The sequence below is a fragment of the Nuphar pumila genome, chromosome 7 (assembly GCF_984573655.1).
Source record: "Nuphar pumila chromosome 7, dmNupPumi1.hap1.1, whole genome shotgun sequence".
In the NCBI taxonomy this organism is placed as follows: Eukaryota; Viridiplantae; Streptophyta; class Magnoliopsida; order Nymphaeales; family Nymphaeaceae; genus Nuphar; species Nuphar pumila.
In genome coordinates, this window is record NC_143255.1 from 129,651,118 (window position 1) to 129,671,314 (window position 20,197).

General features: G+C 38.3%; 2 protein-coding genes across 3 annotated transcripts; one reads left to right on the plus strand and one right to left on the minus strand.

Annotated features, from left to right (window-relative positions):
- Positions 1 to 658: 658 nt before the first annotated feature.
- On the plus strand, positions 659 to 4,301 carry LOC149833510 (uncharacterized). Its single transcript, XM_090015172.1, has 2 exons — positions 659 to 1,116; positions 3,205 to 4,301. Exons 1-2 carry the CDS (start codon positions 769 to 771, stop codon positions 4,093 to 4,095), a joined length of 1,239 nt encoding a protein of 412 aa, XP_089871298.1. The 5' UTR covers positions 659 to 768; the 3' UTR covers positions 4,096 to 4,301.
- Positions 4,302 to 6,302: 2,001 nt separating this feature from the next.
- On the minus strand, positions 6,303 to 13,254 carry LOC149833511 (trihelix transcription factor ASR3-like). Of its 2 annotated transcripts, XM_090012867.1 has the most exons (3): positions 12,585 to 13,252; positions 12,400 to 12,441; positions 6,303 to 6,989 (listed from the first exon to the last, which is right to left on the minus strand). In XM_090012867.1, exons 1-3 carry the CDS (start codon positions 13,216 to 13,218, stop codon positions 6,703 to 6,705), a joined length of 963 nt encoding a protein of 320 aa, XP_089868993.1. In that variant the 5' UTR covers positions 13,219 to 13,252; the 3' UTR covers positions 6,303 to 6,702. The 2 variants fall into 2 exon arrangements, with proteins under 2 accessions (XP_089868993.1, XP_089868995.1); XM_090012869.1 differs by lacking the exon at positions 12,400 to 12,441 and having other exon boundaries at positions 12,585 to 13,254.
- Between the last annotated feature and the right edge of the window lie 6,943 nt (positions 13,255 to 20,197).

A 20,197-nucleotide genomic window follows, 5' to 3' on the forward strand; every position in this document is an offset into this window, starting at 1 on the left:
GAGCAGTTAGTGCACGTGACCTTGTGTTGGGACGTTGCAAGTTCGGATCTCAATGGTATGGTTGTATAACTGGTTGGGGTCTACTGTTGAAAGAACAGTGTCAACGGATCAGACTTTCATTAGAATTGTGTGGATCCAGATTGAATTCAATTAAGAAGCGCTGATACAAAGCTCAGGCCCAAGTCCGATCAAATCTACCCCAATAAAGACATACTCGGGTCCAATAAGGATGACCTGAACTAGACCCATTATGTATTAATAGTTTATTTTAATATATTTTTTTACATCGAATAATTACGAAAGAACTCAGGTTAGACATAGGTCCTATATGAAATTTTATAAATCATGATCCCATACCGATAGTTAATCGGACCTCTTTCTTTGTTACCAAACCCTAACCAAAGTATGGGTCAAGATCTTATCGTTACGATCGAAGCCCTTGTTGGCATATAAACTGTTTCCAACCTTTTAATTAAAGGATTCAATATTACCATATAAAACTACATCCGATCCAGTTCAATATGGCATTCGAATTCTGATCCGTTTCTCGAATGACGGTTTCGGACCCACAACAATCCAGACTATATCCGATCCGTTTTTCACCCATACGCGTTGCTGCAACCCTATCCAAAAACCAACAAAAAAGAATAGAAAGGGAGTGAGTGAGAAGCCATCGCGATTTTTTCCAACCCTTTTTCCTTTCCTCTGTTTGGCAATCCGTCATTTCCTTTCTCCCTTCCCCCTTTTTTTCCTTCCGAGCAAGCGGCCATGGCCGACGATTTCAAGGCGAGGGTGGACAAGGTCTTCGGTTCGCTATTCCAGACCATCCCCTCCCTCGCTTCCCCTTCGCCGTGGACGCTCAGCGACGACGCCGTCGAGCGGAGGGAGTGGAGCAGGGACGAGCCCAGCGAGGAGAGGGACGAGACCCCTTCTTCCTCTTGCTTCGATGGGTTCTGCAAGAAGCCCCGCAAGAAATTTCGGGGTTTCGGAGACGAGCTCGAAGACGATATCGACGGTTCGGACGATGATGGTCGCGACGATAAGGAGAGTGGTGGGGAGGATGAGGACGGGCAGGTTCTGTCCGCAATTGGGTTGGACTCGACTCTCGATCAGGAGGTGTGATTTTTCTTCTTCCCCACCTCGATTTTTTGAACCTTAACTCACCCAATTCGTCGGATTGGGGATTTTGTTGCTTAGATGGTTTGTTGGGTGTTTTCGGTTTTGTTTGGTTGTGTGAGTTTGGATGTTTTCTTCTCCCTTTTGGAAATCCTAGCTTCTCGTCGTTTTTGTTCAATTGGCGTTTCTTTTTTTTTGGGCCTGGATGATTTGTTGGTGTTCGTGGTTTTGGTTATTTGTTCCAGATTTTTATTGCATTTTTTAGTTCCTGGTAAGTTGTAAGATGATTTATGCACTTAGAATGAGTTTTGGATTAGAATCTATTTTTGGTCATATTGGTTGTAGATATTGGGTTGCTTGTCTTTGTAGTCTGGTTTGGATTTTTTTTTCTTTTAGCCATGTCCCCAATTGGATGGGTTATCAGTTTTCACCATCTGTATGATTCTGTTTTTAATGGGTGGATTGTTGTTCGAAGCACTTTCCTGCAGGATATGAGTGTGTAACCTATCGATCATGGGAGGATTTTCTATATTATTCGGATTTGAACCACATGGCTTTTCTGTCAGATGGGTGTATAGTAATATATCAGGGTTCCGTGGCTTGAGAGCCGATTCTTGTTTGAAACTATACTTCCAGCAAGTGTACATTTTGTCTCTCTTGTTGTTTTTTGTGCACAACAATGGCATTTTGAAGCTCAGGAACAGTTTCTTGTCGCAACGGTGCTTCCAACGAGAATGAGGTTCAGGAGAGTGCTCATTGTGAAAGTTAAGTAGGCAGATTATCTCTAACTTTCCATGACACGCATAGGCATAAACCCTACGTGCACACAAATGCATCTTGTCTGTGACTGGGTTCTCCTTAAGGCTGAGTTCTGCCGGCTAATATATGCAAAATTTCATGCTTGCTTATGCATGCGTGTTTACTGTTTAGTGTTTAGTTATCGTAATCCAAAATTGTGTCGGGGGAGTATATGTTTCTGTCTGCTCTTTTCCTTTCATGTGGGCACAGGTATATGAAAGGCTAGTTTTGTTGCACAAGAAATCATGCTTACTGCCTAGACAGATCGAGCTACAGTGGACATCAGCTATGAAGCTTTCTTTTTAATTGAGTTTTTTTGTATTTTATGTAGAAGATTCACAAAAAAAAAACATTGATTTAGAGGGTGTTCTAATTCTTTGTGTTTTCTATGACATACAATATAAGATCATTATCTTATCGATCACTGTGGTGCTTGATAAACAACTTTTCGTGTGCATTGGTGCTTGATAAACAACCTTTCGTGTGTATCTATTTGTGTATATACTTTAATGATTGCTCCATTACTGACCCAGGTGCTTGGGTGCTAGCTTCCTTGATGTTAATTGTTTCTGTGGAAGTTCATATCTTGGTTATAGTTCCTCGTGTTTTCTCTCTTCTCATGCTTCTCTCTCATATATAGGTGTGAATCTTAAGTCCTTCCCATGTGCTCCCACGAGTCCTTAAGCTTCAATGTGTCCTACAATTTTCTGTTTTTTGAGTCCATGCCCATGGCTTTTGCTGCCTGTGTCCATTCCCATCCTTGCATGTACTTGTGAGCATTCATTTGCACGTGTGTTTGTACCACAAATGCCGGCATTACTTGGTATGCACAATAAAGGTTCTGTTGAAGATTCAACCTACTGGAATCACCACATCTATGGCCTTAGAAGCTATTTCCTACACTCTATTGGGGTTGTGAATTGCTGTCAGTAGTTCAAAAATCAGTGTTTTTTGTTCCATGAGGGCCCAAAACACATCTTCTGAATACAAATGCCTTCTGCCATCTCTCTCTCTATATATATATATATATATTCCAATATTAAAATTAATTAAACCTCTACCAAACTTTGCTCAAGCAATTTTGATGCATGCAAGGAACGAACTTTGATGGCTATGGTTAGGTTTTGTTGGCCTCCATCTCAGCTCAACTGTTGGCAAATCATTTCAAGCTTGGATCCTTTGATCTTCTTATGTCAAGTGAACCCTCTTAATTATTCATTGGCTATTCACATTCTTCCTCAAAAAACTCTAAATTGCCTTCTCAGTTCTCACTGGTGACTATTGCTGCAGGCTGAAGAGGATGAATATGACAAAGTGGCTGTTGGCAGGGAAAATGTAGGTGAACGTGTCTACATGAATGAAGTGAATGAGTATGGACCTCGTGTAACTTATCATAATGTACTTCCTGAATCATTAGATGAAGGCATGAATGCACAAAGAGATCCACGTGCTAATCATGTTGCAGCAAGAGCCAGACTAAGAGAAGATGACCAAGATGCAACGTCCAGTTTCAATTCTCATATTTCTCATGGTACGACTGCTCTTGAGAAACAAACAGATGATGCGGTGAATGTGAAATCTATATTGAAAAGGAAAGAGAATGCCTCGAACCCCAAGCCCGGAAAGCGTGTCAGATTTGATCCAGGATGCAATACTAAGAATGAGTCGGGAGGACCTCATAGCTCCTCTATGGTTCCTCATGATTCATCTATGGTCACCCGAACAACTGAGAACGATGTTGGAGACTGCCTGGTGCCTCAAGGTTCTTATGGGGTTCCTGATTATATAAGAAATCCTTCAAAGTATGTTTGTTATACTCTGGATTGGTCAACTGAAGATGATGACACATCTAATCTCCAGGTGTTTAAGGAATTTTATAAGACAGTGAAGCCAGCAACTGATTTATCAGAGGAGGCAGGGAACACGGTGACGCTCCCCAAGTCGGTGACTTTTACTCCTAGGAAGAAGCCTAACACTGCTATGCCGGTGGACAATCAGGATGTTCTTGAGTCTCAGGCTCATCGCCTTGTTGGTATAGCAGCAGTTGAGACCAAAGAAGGTGAAGCATGTGCAATGGAGGAGGACCAACTTGAAACTTCCAGTGTTGATAAGGATGTTGGCACTCATAAAGTGCGACGTCAGTATCGGTCGAGAACTTCTTCAGATGATTCTATCTCATGATCACATGCTTCCTACATGTTACCTAAAACTTCTGACAAACTCCTGTGTTTACCATATTTACCTGTTGTAATCAAGCTTACAAGCTTAGATCCAGCTGAAGGCTCATGATGCCAGGTATTTCATTTACTTGGTGGGTTTTTAACTCATGTCCTGTTAAGCTTTTTTGAATGCTTGTTCTCTAATAGAATTAGCACTTAATTATAGTATTTGAAGAGTGTTTTGACTTTTGAGAACGTTGCCAGTTAGATATTGTAAATCTGACTAAGTGGATGGGTGAACTTCATGTTGGGTTGGGGTCAATTGCCAACTTTTGTTGTTGGTATGCATCCAGCTGCATGAGTTGTAGTCATGTTTTCCTGTAAGGGACAAAACCCAAGTTGGGGGGATGGATGCTCCCTTCAATCAGGGACTGGCCGATGGAATGTAGAATCAGAGAGATGTTCTGCTACTTAGATAACTCTGACCAGGATGGGAAATCATCTTGATCTTGTTGAAGACTTGAAGTTACTCATCAAGCAGCAAAGAAGAGAGTCTGCTGTTCCCAAGTTGAAGTGAGTCTTTCAGTCTCCTTTTGTCGACTGGCCGCCGTCACCTTCTTTTCCCAAGTTGGTGAAAGGTGACTGAGTTCAGTGGCTGGTGAAGGGTGCAATGGGACCCAGAGTTAGAACTTGGTAGGCTAGACGTATGTGTGTTTGGTGCAGGGAATTCAGTGGAATTGGAATCATATTTCATTAGATCTCCTTTGTGGGAGAAAAATTCCCAAAGAATTTAGTCCAGTTCCACTGAATTATCTGAATCCAACCACATGCTTGGATTTGGTACTAATTCTGATCTGAATCTCACGGACATCCTAATGTGTGTGTGTGTGTGTGTGTGTGTGTGTGTGAGAGAGAGAGAGAGAGAGAGAGAGAGAGAGAGAGAGAGAGAGAGAGAGATCCAAACGGTACTGGGCCCTGTACTTGCAGAACTCACCTTTAGCTAGATCCATTATTATTAGGCACAAATCAATTTGAACTGTTCTAGTTTTTATCTGATCTAGTCCTGAACAAGGAGTGCGGATCAGGTCAATGCAACCTTTGACGGTAACCCTTCGGAGGTCACCCTGATGCCGTTCATCCATGCAATAACGGCATCCAAAACACCATGGTTGGACCTTTGATGCCCTAGATGAAGGGCATCTGGAGTTTGCAAAATGAACGACTGAAAACATAGTTCAGCCGAGGTATTTTGGATGCAGTTCATCACCTCGATGGATGGCATCAGAGCCTTCAGAGGTCGCTCTGACCTGATAACTCCTGAATAAGAGACCTGGATGCGAGCCTGAATGCATCCGACTGGTTTATTTACAACTCCATCTGCAATTTCATGCACCTATGAAACTTTTATTGCCTTCACATTGAATAAAATGGTTCAATAGTGTGGATCTGGGTTACAGGTCCAAATTCAGATCCGAGTTTACCTTAATCCATTGACCTTTTAAAACCAATAAACTGAAGTCATCCATTGAATTCAAATCTGGCACATTCAAATCAAACAACAAACAACAACAACAACTACGCCTTCATCCCAACAACAACTACGCCGTCATCCATTGAATTCAAATCTGGCACATTCAAATCAACTGACCGTTAATATAGATCGGCGTCCCCATAGTTCAAAGTTGCAACCCCATCAAGCACTTTGAGCACATCGTTTTGAAACTCAAATTTATGTCAAACCAAACAGCACCAACTTCATTTCTGCACTATTCAAACCAGTTTCCACTATCGCCGATGATTTGAAAAGATCGGCATGTTAATGGTTTTCTACAACAGCTGATAAAAACACAAAAACATTGCGATAATGTCAAAATGCAATAACAAAAATATCACAGTATGTTAATAAACCTTATTATACATGTCTTAAAAGCTTTTCTAACTGATTCTTTATATTTTCATAAAAAACATTATTAAAGTCCATTATTTATTTTCTATTTAATTTTTTACATTATTTATATTTTTAAAACTTTCATTTTTTTTCAAAAAACGCCACTTTTTAAAAACCCTCTAAAGAAAGTCTAGCCAAGACAATATCACATACATTCGAGGACAATCTCTTTCATCAATTTTGGACCCAGCCAACAGCCACACTTGTTGATCAGGTGTCAGCTAGAATGATCATGGTTCGTAACTACACAGAAATAGGGCTTTGCACAGAAAGACCCTGGATGTATAAATAGCACAAAGATTCTCTTTAAATCTTCTTAGTATTCAATCAAACTTTGAACATCAACATCATGCCTTTTATGACAAAAATAGAATCAAAGCTTGGTAGCTTAGAGGTACCACTTTTAAGAGCGTCTATATCGAATCCGCTTTTCATTTCCGAGTAGCTTATGATTTTTGTACAGATAAATGCCCAGCCTACTGAGGATCCAGCTGAAGACATGCCTCGCTTGTATCTTATTCAATCAGCAAGCACGATTCTTGGCATCAACCTTCCATATTCTATGATCAACTGGAGTTTGATTTCTGGGCTTAAGGTTTATAGCAATGTACAGTGGGTGTCTAAAATTCTGATTTTCTGCACAAACGATGGGCCGTCACAGGTCGCCAGCTCCGGTTTCCATTACAAGTTATCTGCAATTTTTGCGAGTGCATCGGCAAGCTTGTTCAGGACCCCAACCAAGCTATCAGCATGGTCTTTCCTTTGATTTCTGTCCAATTGGCAGTTTATGTTCTGTGCCTCAAGTTGTGCAGTCAACATTCTGCTATTCCTCTCCAGAATTCCAATGAACCTATCCTGCGTATTTATCTCACCCTCCTCATCAGACAGTGGCTTTTTCCGCTTTTGTCCAGCCTGAGCTGTAGGCCCTTTCTCAGGGTTCATGGTTGGTTGTTGCTCCATTGCAGCATCTGCACAATAATAACTCTTCAGGAAAGATAGAGGCGTTCACCTTTTGTGAAATATAAGAACTAAACTGCCCTCAACCAGATCATGAAATCGAGGTACAAACTACTTTAAGTTTTATCTGTGTGACGAATAGTAATTCTTGACTAGGTAGAAAGCATAGAACTGCAAACTGACTCAGGAACTGCAGTATGGTAGCCTTTATGAAAAAAATCCCCATGACACTTCATAGGATTTCAAATGATAAATTTGTGTCAAGACTCTTTTCTTCATCTTCTTATCATTATTATCAGTTCCAGTAAATGGTTCTCATTCTTATTCTTGTTATTTAAGTAAAAAATAATCCATAACTAAAAGACCCCATACTCCGGATCTAATCATAATGTGCGCCCAGAACCAAACTGAAAGGCAGACCATGAAGCAGCCACGTACATGGCAGTGGATGCTTCACATTGACTTGCAGTTAATGTGAGAAACAACAAATATAGTGCAGAAAGAGTCGGTTTCGTCGAAGAGTTTCAACATGAAATTTGTAACGAACTGCTAAATTTCATGTTTTAAGATCTAAGGACAATCAATGGAGCAAACAAATACTGTACAGAACACTGGATATCACAGATCTGAGCTACAGATATGTTGCTTGGCCTGACATTATAGCCTCCTGCAGCCAACTCACCAATTCAACCACTAGAAATGGTTTCCATAAAAGTTTCTAGTATCACTTGTGCTTTGCCATAACTTTACTGAGTTCAAAATACCTACTGACAAAACAAGTGAGACATACAACAATGTCCTCAGTTATACAAGAAATAGATGAAAGATGCAACTATACATCTAAAAGGTGAGGTACATATTTTCCTCATTTCCTCGCTTAAGGGCAACAATCAAAGCATTGGTTGTAAGCAGTCATGACACACATTATATATATATATATATATATATATATATATATATATATATATATATATATATATATATATATATATATATATAGAGAGAGAGAGAGAGAGAGAGAGAGAGAGAGAGAGAGAGAGAGTAGGGGGGTAGCTGCCTACTCTGATTCGTGCCTACCGGCAGCCTACTGGAAATTTTTCTTTTTTTATGTCTGACCATACAGATGTATTCTATATGCTTGATTTTATAGGAATGGACCCTTGGATCGTGTGATTTCGACACATGGGTAAGCTTTTTAAAAGGTTTGAAAATCGACAGCATACAATTTTCATAAATATTCAAGCTGAAAAAATCACATTTTTTAATAAAAAAAACATGATCCAAGTGTCATTTTCTAGCAAATTGACCATGCTGAATGCATCTACGGGGTCAGATTTGCGAAAAAACACCCCCAAAACCCATCTACGCTTGCAGTAGACTCTTAACTTTGGTAGGCACCTACTTCCCACTCATATAGAGTATGTATCATTTTTTAATCCAGAATGCCTCTAGAATGGATGTGAATGTAAAGATGGTTGGTTTTCTTGGCCTCCGACCATTACACAGTCTATATTCCCTATTCACTTTTGCAATGCCACGAAGCACTGACAAGTGACACCAGTCCTCCAAGAGATCTAAAGAGATCTAAACAAATGAATTATTTGCTCAAACTCTCAATGTGTAGCCAACAGTTCTCATCCCAAAAGAAGACACTTTGAGAATCACCAGATTCCAGAATGACCATTTCTTGGTGACAAGCAGTCAAGCAGATCTACCAAATTATCTATAAAGTTCTAGCACATAGGTCAGAAAGGAACTAATTAAGCAAAATTTCTTTGTTAAAGTACTTACACTGAAGATCACCAAACAATTAATGTTCTAGTGGTTACGCAAGGTGTAGATGGTATGCACAACACAGAGGATTCATTTTTATATACGAATAAGCGAATATCATCCAATAGAACATCTCTGGCTTTTGCATCTACTAGATAACTGTTTTAATATGTTTTCAGAAGACATCTACATGTTATACTCCACTCTCATTGATTAACAAATGGACTCCTTTGAGGTCTCTAATGGCATATAACAGAGTGATCTGATTCAACCTATTTATAAAAATGATAAATTATATAGGTGAAATTCTTATCATCTCGTGCAGATCTGAGCATCAAGTTCATAATAAGTCAGCTCTTTAGATCAATGCAAGTGAGGCCTACATTACCAATCTATGGATCTGAAGTTCTCACCTGCCTTGTTCTCTGTGATTGGTTTCAGAATCGATAATTTAGGCAACAAGCAGCTTAGAACTTATACAATGGTGCCTATAACATCATACCTATACAAACATTAGATGACAAGTACAAACAGAAGCCATCATGTATAGGTGAGGACTTGAAGTTCTATCAAATGGGTGTCATGTTTTGATTCAAAACAACCTCTTAGCTCGATCATGGCTCCCATTTTCAATAACCATCACACCACTTATCTCGCTACTTGCCCTATACAAAAAAAATGTTTCAACTCTCTTCTTTCATCAGATGTGAAACTCAGATGTATCCATGCCGCACAAATCTCTACAAACCATACTTTCATCCGACAAATAATAGCTATGAAACACAAAGAACAAATACCAGAAAGATAGGAAGTTTTGCTTTTAGTTTTAAGGGACGGTTTGGACCTCCAATCACACCTTAACTCATTTTGGGAGCTTTGGGTGTGAGATTTTAACATTTTCAACAATGAGGGTTGTGGAGTTTTTTTGCTCTTCATTCTAAAGACTGATTTTTTATGAGAAGGGGGCTGATTTCTGATTGTTGAGGTGAAGGAAGGTAACAATCTCATCACTTTCATCCATTTTTAGAGGTTTTGAGGTAAAAGGTCTCTCTCATTCCTTAGTTATGTAAGATTTTGGAGTTAGATGGTCTCAAATGATCCAGCATGGCGATGAGAAACCTAAATCAAGAGTGGAGAGTACTCTTTCATTTAGATATACAAGATTTGTAGTAGTTATGAGCCATTGCCTCGAATGATCTGACATCGAAGACCATTTCTGTGGAGTGTCTACCAAAACATCATTTTTTGGTCTGGACATGCAACCATATCTTCCTGTGATGACAGGATACCTGCTAGCAGATGTAAAAGGCATTCTTATTTAAATTATTACCTCAAAATTTCATGCTTGTGTAAATTATTCATTATTTTGTAGTTTTTTGTTTGGATTTATCGATGGAGAGAGGTAGAGACAGAAATGATTCAATGTGGAGATATTGCCAATCAGTTGAAAGGGAAAGAGATTATTGCACCATTGTTTTTGTCAGTTGGTAATTCATGGTGGCTGTAGAATTTCAAATTCCTTGTTGCAGGCCTAGGCAACTCCTTACAACAATATAGATCTCTCGATATTTTTGCTAATGCATGTGCTAAAATTGTTGCCGGACTAGAAGAAATGCATAGAAGAAGCACACAATGTCGTTAGTGACCGCCAGAGGTCATGTCGAATTCTAAAGATGAAATGTTTGTGAAAATGAATCAAGTGACCCATCATCACTGCCACTATCTCATAAGTGGTTTCATTTTCCTACTTTTAAACTTTAGAAAACTAGAATATTAAGATATCAGATGAAATGCTTTACACTTTTAATCTTTTATGTATTATGAACTACGCTCTTTTTGACTGATTTTAGATTTACTTGGATGTTAATACTTAAGGCTGTGTTTTAGTTATTTATAATTGTGTTTGTTGACTCTAGTCTGTTTGTATATTTGTTGCCTTATTTAGCTTCATTCATATTCATCATTATGTAATTTTTTTTCAATTTTTTAGCTTCTATAAATGATGATTTTAATGATACATTACAATACAATACTATTTTCTTGCAATTATGATATGAGTTATTGTACCCATTTTTCAACATTGATTAAAATACAAATCTACTATCTTATGCCACTGATTACAGTTAAATGATAAGAGAACAATAAACAACAAATATTACAAGACTGTAGTGCATCTAAAATTTCTTTTTTTTTTTTGGTTTTCAGGATAACATGTTATGTACAAAACTTTATATGCAAAGCAATAGACTTTTGAGAAAAGTTGGGACAGCTCTGCTGACTGCAAATATACAACTTGTAAAGTGGCCCTTTTAGTGATCTTGTTCAACAAATTATAGGCAATCATAGCTGATAAGGAAATGATTCCTATGAAATGAAATAACAAACACAAGAGAATGCCACTAAGGGCTACAAGAGAGCACAAATACACAAAGACCACTAATGGGTCAATTACAATCTCACAATGGAGACAATCACCAAACACAAATCACACTAGAAACTCAATATAAAAAATATAATCTGTATAAACCTTCAAGAGTGTTTGGAAAAACATATAGAATACAAGGGGAACAACCCCTGTGAAAAGGGGGCAGTCCAACTAGTCATTGGACTAGTCCCCAACTGTTATGACCGTTGTGAGCAGCCCAACCACTAGTTAGGCTGTCCCCAACAGTCAAAAGACATAACAAAAATAAAAAAAGAAAAATACAAAAAAGAAAACTAAAATACCTATACAGCCCCTACTGGACTGTCCCTATTACAACAGTAAAAGATAAAAATACCTCTGATACAAAAGACTAAAATACCCCTGAATATAATATATATCCATACAAAAGTACAACATTTTAACATCCTGTAGTTTGCAATTCTAGTACTTGTTTTAGAACTAACAATTGGGTCAAGATTTCATTTTCCAAACAGAACAGGGTTAAGCTATATATAAAAGAGGTTAAGTTGACAAGATGTTGACCATCCAAACACGGTATTAGAAACAACAAAAATAAATCTACATGTCTCTGGAGGAGTCTGTCCCCACATGACAAGAACGAGTGAATTAATTAGTAGCTGATCCATCCACTTGATGTTAGCAAAAGTGCTTATCTCCAACTAAACAGTGAAAGCCGTTACTCGTTAGAGAATCAGTTTTTGCTGCATGTTTTTTTCCCAATTTCTAAATATCCAGTCCTTACATGGACAAAGTACATCCTGAGAAAAATAAATACCTTGTTCACATAATGAATGAGCTTATCCATCTGACTAAACCAAGTGTGTGCATATTGATACTTAAAATCTGTTCCCATAGTCCACATTATATGATTTGATCGAGTTACATTAGCTTGAAAAAGTAAATAATATAGACCAAAGTTAATTCTGTCCATTACTTAACAACTCTTTCAAAAGAAAGCTAACACACAGCAGCGTACCACCACGATACAAGGGGAAAACAAATCTACTAATTCTCCACGCAGAAAATCAAAAGCACACGATCACCAACAACAAATATTGCACTCAATTATGACGTAAAGCAATTCGGGGAAAGACAAGTTTAGAACTTAGACGAGATATCGAATCCCGATTCATCATCAAAACAAGGAAATCCCTAAATTCAGAAACCCTAGACCATATTCAGATCAAAAGATTAAAGCTTACCCGGATCAAAACACCTTATAAAACACGGCTGAAGATGATTCCCTGCACCAAAACATGAACACAAAAAGAAAGCAAAGAAAAGAACACATCAAATTCGTCCCTAATAAAACCCCTAGAAAATTCTCAGAATTCCCAACTGATGAACGAAATCCAATGTGCAGAAGAAGAAGAAGGTCGAAGCTCACCGTCACTGATCAGCACGGCCGGCGTCGGCGACACCAGGCTCTCGACCTTCACCTCCGCCGGTGGACTCAGCGGAGGGCTCCCGTCCTCCGCCTCCTCATGCCCGGACGGCTCGAAATCGGAGAACAATCCCTCGTCGTCGGCGGGCCTGCCGCTGTCGAATATCGGCTCCGCTGCCAGCACGGCGGCCGTCCTGGCCGCCGCCGCGTCGCCGCCGTCGAGCATGTCGTAGATCTCCCGGTCGAAGAACCCCGGCAGCCTCCGCTCCCTCTTGGCGTTGCTCCGCATCACCCAGAAGCTCTCCCCGCCGCCCTCCCTCTCCCACTCTCTTATCTTCCTGAAGTCTCCGGCGAGGTTGCTCCACCGCTTCCGGCACTGCACCGGCCCGCGGTCGACGCCGTGCCGCCGGCAGTACGACGAGATCACCGCCCATTTCGGCTGCTCGACGCCGTTCCGGTGGCGCTCTCCGGCCCCTCCCCTCCTCCCCCGGCTCTCGGCGTCCCTCTTCCCCTGGATCAGGACCAGGATCTCCTGCCGCGTCCACCGGGGGAGCCTCGGTGGCTTATTCTCCTCACCGCCGTTGCCCGACGGTAACAAAACGCTCAAGCCCTCGCCCTCTCGCCCCCCGTTTCGCATTTCTACCTAACGGAGATTGCCTTTATTCCGGGTTCTCCGTAACGGCGTTTAGTTCGGCGCCGTTAAGAGAGTTTTGAATAGAGTCCCTTCTCTTCTTTTTAGGGGGAAGGGTGATGACCCTTTGGAAGGAAGGAGGGAGGAGAGGGTTTTGTTGGGTGGGGGGTGGGTTTTGTTGTGTGTTAGGGTTTGGGGGTTTGGGGTGGGGGGATTTAATCAAATTTGGTGTTGATCTAGGGTTTCAATGAAAGTGAATGAATTGGTTGTTTTTAGATTGGGGGGTTGAGAGGTGGGGGAGGGGGTGTCTTAAAATGTTCATTTTTCATTTGATTTTTTGATCCTTTGGTGTGGACATTAAGGGACCTTCCCATAAAGTACCACGCAAATATCGCTTTCCCTTTATGGAGTGATAGGGCACCCCACTATGAGCCCTCACCCCCATTCCTACTTTGCCCCTAAGGTGCATATTTTCTTCCCTAGGACTTGACCCCTTTGGCTCTAAGACTAGTTGGTATTTGGTAATTGGGTGGTTACCTATTTGAAGTGGAGTATGATTGTGGGGTTGTTTAGGCCTCCTTGGATGACCATCAAGAGATCCAACTTTTCTATGATTTTGATTTTTAACTAGAAGTTAGGGCCCCCAAAGGGGCTTGTGGTAATGGGATGTGACCTAGGCCACTAGGCAAGTGGTCTAGGCTCAAATTTCATGGGGGTCACCTCTTGCGCAAGCCGAAGCGTGGCAACTCCTTAGGAGTAAGGAGTAAGTCCACAGAGTTTTACGCTGTCAGGACAACAACCGAGCACACGGCTAGGTCTATATTCTTGAGGGTGATTTCTCTCTGTAAATATATAAAAAAAAAGTAGAAGTTAGGGTTTGGATGATAAAGCTATTAGTCGTTATTTTTGGGGCCTTGTTTAAGTGATGGCCTGTGGAAAACCTAATGCATCTTAACAAGTCTGTGTTTATATATGTTACACTTTGCCCTATGCACAAACATGGGCAATTTGGAGTAATAGAGTTCATGAACTTGGCCATGTTTCATGTGATGGAATTCATACTATAAAGAAGGCAAGTCTGTAATATATGTATAATGATTTTCACGTTCCGAGAAGTCCAATAATCTCATAGTTGGTTCAGCCAAACTGGTTTTGATATTCAATGGAGGTTACCTAACATAAGACACATTTGAAAGTGAGAACAAGATACAAAAAAAAAAAGCTAGTGTAAAATAAAAATGTATAATTTTTCCAACTGTTTTAAATGAGAGAAAAAATTTCACATAAAAAATGTCCTTAACAACTTAGTTTTTGTATGAAAAAATTAACTATCTCTAGAGGGAGAAAATTTTCATATGACAAGCTTCTCTCTCTCTCTCTCTCCAATTCAATTTTCACGTTAATAAAAAGAAAAATCTTCATATAAAAAAGTCTCATATGTAAAATTTTCTTTGAATATGAAACTTTTTTCATACTTTCCAACGTGGCAAAGAGAGAGAGAGAGAGCAATTGTTGGGGTATCTTTGTCATTTAAATTTTCCAATTAGAGTGCATGATGACGTAATTATGGAGATTAGGTGATTTGCACTTGGCACATAAGGTATGCTTTAGCTCATCTTCCCCCTCTAAAATAACGTGGTTGGAAAGGCACATGTCCCGTGACCCAATTGGGCCACATTAGGTATGTGATAGCGTGGGGACCTCTTGAGCGCATGACACGTGTTTAGGGTGCTAGAGGATGCCCCTTTAGGGATGCCCTAACTTTCTATTGGTGAGAGTACACATGGCATGGTCCCTCCACTTAGGGTTGGGAACCAGCCTAGCCCTCACATTCAACTCATAAAGAGTTGGTTCAAAGCCGTAAAATAGGCTCGACAAACTGAACATGAACAACAGGTACTCAGCTCAGCTTGTGTCATATAAACCTATACTTTACAACATATAATATATCATAAAAACAATTGACTCTCAAGCAGTTAGTTTAGAAATAAAATCCTTTTTTTTATATGCAAGCTGGGGTTAGGCAGACCCCTGCCAGTATTCATTAGTCAGTCAAAAACTTTACATATCACTATAGATCATTTCTTATGGTGAACCAATCTGGGGGTGATCCTTCCATGATTTGAGTAGTCCCCCATCAACCATATAAGCTAAAATTCAAGCAATTTGGTTAGAATTGTTTCTTGGTTCCTGTAAACTATAGAAAATTCAAGAGATTTCAAAATGCTGTGAATCAAGTCAACTCTGCCTGATTCAAGGATTACCTTAGAACCTGGCTCAACAAAATTGAGAATCTCTCTCTAGTTGTTCCATTCTTTGTCCTGAGGAGGTCCACTTCTAGCGAAAAAAAAACTTATTGCTTTCAGCTCTAAAACAATGTATTTTTCATTGAACAAGCCTGTTCGAGCTCAGCTCGTTTAGCTTCGGCTCACGATGAAAACAAAATCTATTCGGCTTATCACAAGAATGAGTCAAGATCGAACACTTAAGCTCCGATTTTTCAGCTCATTTACCAGCCATACCTTCACCTCCCAACACATATCTTGTCAATGCTCTAGCTTTCCCTTTCGGCATTGTGGTGACCTTTGATAAGCACTTTTTCCTAACGTTGGGCCCTTGGTGTTAGCACTTAGCACATCTTGGGGGCAAATTTTGCACATCACTCGGAAATTTAAGTCCCCACTTTTGGCACCTGTATTTACAGTGCATTTGATCTAAAACATCCTTTGGTTTGGGGCACAAACTGGTACTAAAGCACGTGAGAAGTGTCAAAGTGCTCTTGGACAATGTCTATGATCACCATAGATTGAGGAGGGTGTCGACAACAAGGCTCTGTTTGGTAGCTGGAGATGGAAGGAGAGATGGTATTTAATGAAGGTGTAATTAATATCATGGTTGACCGGCTCTGTGACTCGGGCAAAAACTGCTTGGGTTTTAACTTGTAAATCTCTAACTCTCAATTTTTTACTTTTTATATATTTATAAAAATAAAGTTTTTAAAAAATGATGAAAAATTACAATTAGAATAGAAATCGGGCTTGGGGCCAAACTCTTACTTTAAACAATCTCTTAAAAATATCAATAAACTTAAAAAACCAAGTCTTCTTTAAAATTTTATAAGTTAAATTTATTTGGATTTTACCAGCAAAATCTATTTCATTTATTGGCAATTTTGCTGAAAAGTGACTAGAATATATTTTTTTTTTTCGAAAATTAATCATACTGTACAGTTAATTTAATGTGTTTTCCCTAAAAACTTTATAATTTTTTATATTCATCTCATGTATAAAATTGCAAATATCCAACATTGAAATGTTTTTTTTTATCCTTCGTATGCTCGAAACTGATGAAGTTTGCATGACGTATCACTTTGCTCCTTAAAATGAGGTTTGCACATTTTTTTTGCGGGCTTTACGAATACGAACTTGTTAAACTTGAACAAATTGAGGAAGTTCTCATATGTTTTATGTGAACTTCCTCAGGATCGCATAAAATATACGAGGGCTTGAGTAAGTCCACATAAAATATGTGTGGACTTCCTCAAGTCCAGATAAAATATAAGAGAACTTGAGGAAGTCCGCATAAAATATGTGCATTTTTTGGCAAAATCTTGGCAATAAAAAATAAATTTTAAAATTTTAAAAATAATTTTTATAAGAAAATATAAATAAAATGAATTTAAAAATAAAAATCTTGGGCTTTTCATGATAAATATCTGCTAAAACTATAAATATTGCGATATTTATTACAGTTTGAAAATCTCATAAGAAATTGTCATTTTAAACTTTCACGCAATTTCTTACGATAATAAAAATCTCATGATATTTGTTACAAAGACCAATACTAATAAATAGGGGGTGTCAATGGGTCGGATTTGACCCAGAACCGACCTATACCAAAGGGTTAGGGTTTGAAAACAGATGAGAAGGTCCGATTAGAATCAAGGTCAGACCCAAAGGGTACGATAAATATATGGACCAGTAGCAATATTAATGAACTACAAGCATAAATAAGGCCACACCAAGATGATCCCCTACTCCAGGTGATTTTTTCCGACATGGTAGTGAAGGGATCTAAGAACCAGATATGCGCAGATGAAGGGAAGAAGAGCAGAGAGGTATGGTCATAACATGCCTTCTTCAAGAAGGGGTTTGCTCTCTCACTTTTGGTATATCTTTTTGAGTGAGTCATCTCCCTTATAAGGGAGAGATATCTACTGGTGGTTTCACCCCCCGAGTAGTCGTTACCCAACTTTTTTGGGACTTATCAATTTTCTCTCTAAGGAGAGAAAAATGGTAAATAGTTTCACCAAATGCTTATCCAAATAAAGCACGTTCAAATGTGCTTCATTTGGATAAATCCCTCCACCAGGTGGTTTCAAGCATTGGAGAGAGAGTGGGCCCACCTCTCTCTTCAACGTATGAAACCATGTGTGAAACATGACTACTATGGTCATGTATGACCAACATCTCCCACTTGGCTATGTGCAAATAATCATGATGCAATATTTTACCTCCCACTGTGGGAGTATTTCACTTGCATCAATGTTCTTGTAATGAGTTATATATTTTAGTTACTCATCCAGCTATATGTCTTATCAGACATATCTTAATCCCATACAAGATACATGTTTCGATAACATTTTCTCTTATATGCCTTTTGTTAAGGGATCAACAATCATATCAGATGTAGGTAAGTAATTCACTTTGATTTTATTCATTTCAATCATGTCATGAATATAATGATATTTTACCATTATATATTTACTTATAGAATTGTTTGTTTCACTCTTTATAAGATACATGGCAGCTTGGTTATCACGATAAATTTGAACTGGCCCATTGATTATATCTTGCTTCAAATCATTAATGAAGTGGCTTATCTAAACGGCAAATGTGACAGTTGCATTGCATGCAATATATTCTGCTTTCTGAGAATGCTGAGCTACGCAATCGTGTTTCTTACAAGACCAGAAAATTGCTCATTCTTCGAAGAGAAAAATATATCCAAAAGAGGATTTACTATCATCTTTGTTGCCTGCAAAGTCAACATCAAAATATCTAGTTAATTCTAAAGCATCATCTTGAAAATATAATTTCAAGTTTATAGTTTATTTTAAATATTGAAATATTATTTTTACTGCTTATCAGTGAGGCCAACCAAGATTACTTTGGTAGCGACTAACGAGGCCAACAACAAAACTGATATCAGGCCTTGTGCATAGCATAACATACATCAAGCTTCCAACAACTTGTGTATAAAGGACATTCAATCTTTTTTGTCTATCACCAGAACTATCACTCTTACTCAATTTGACACTTTTACCACATGCGTTCTAATAAGCTTGCAATCACTCATTTTAAATTTTTTTAGTATATGATTTATATACATTTCTTGACTCAAGTGAGTGATTTTAATTCTAAGAACATATGATGCACCTCTCATGTCTTTCATCTCGAACTGAGAATTTAATCATTGACAATCATATCGTTGTCATTTCCAATCAAAAGGATGTCATCCACATATAGTGAGAGAATAACAAATTTACACTCACTTTTCCTGACATAAACACAGTAGTTAACTTTATTTGTCACAAATCTTAATGACGCAATTGCCTTATAAAACTTTAAGTATCACTGACATGGCGATTGCTTGAAGTCCATATAAAGATTTTTTCAACCTATATAATGTATCTTTTTTGTCTTTTATTATATAGCCTTCAGGTTATTTCATGAAAATTGTTTCCATGAACTCACCATTAAGAAAAGTGATTTTAGCATTCATTTGTTGTAAATCTAAGTCTTAGTGAGCTAAAATAGCGAGAATTATCCTTATTGAGGCAAATTTTGTAACAGGTGAATATGTGTCAACATAGTTTAACTCTTATTTCTGAGAAAATCCTTTAGCTACTAACATTGCTTTAAATTTATCAATACTACCATCAAACTTAAATTTCTTTTTTAAAATCCATTTACATCCAATGACTTTCTTTTTCTTTGGTAAATTAGTTAATTCTCATACCTGGTTTTTCTCAATAGACTCAATTTTCTCGTTCATGGCTTTTACCCAGTTTATAGACTCACGTGATTTTATTGTCTCATCATATGATAGGTTATCTTATATGTCATTCATGTCTAAAGCATAACATAGTTCCTCCGATAGGTAGACATAATAGTCATCCAAGTAAGATGAAAGAGCTCTAGACCTTTTGTGGCCAACCTGAGAGTGATGAGAAGAAGATGGAGAACTTGCAGATGGTTCATCATTATTTAAATGTTCTTGTGAGTCATCAGAGTCATAATACAAATCAAAAGATCATCTTCATTTATTTCAAGAATAAATTTTTTCATGTTTTGATCTTCTAAGAATATAACATATCTATTTTCGATTAAACCCTTATTAAGGTGGTAAAATCTATAACCTTTGGATCCTTTGAAATATTCAATAAAAATACACCTTATAGATCTGGTATCAAGTTTATCTCTTGATCGCTCTATAACCTTTATATGAGCTATTGAACCCCATCTACGAAGATGACTTAGGTTAGGTTTTTTTCCTGTCTATAATTCATAAGGTGTCGAGACAATAACTTTAGAAGAAACCATATGTGAAATATATGTTGTTGTATGTATTGCTTTACCCCAAAATACTTTAGGTAATGAAGCACTAGATAACATGCATCTAACCATGTCAAGAAGGTTCTATTGAATCTTTTAGCCACACCAATTTGTTGAGGAGTGTTTGGAGTCTTAGTTTAAGATCTGATGTCATTTGCCTTACAATATTCAGAAAATTTATTTGAGGTATATTCTCCTTTTCGATCGGACCGTAAAACTTTAATCTTTCTGTCAAGTTGATTTTTGACTTCTTAATGATATTCTTTAAATTTGTTTAATGCTTTATACTTGTAAGTTATAAGTTATACACAACTATATCTTAAAAAGTCATCAATAAAGGATATAAAATATTGCATTCCTTTATGAGT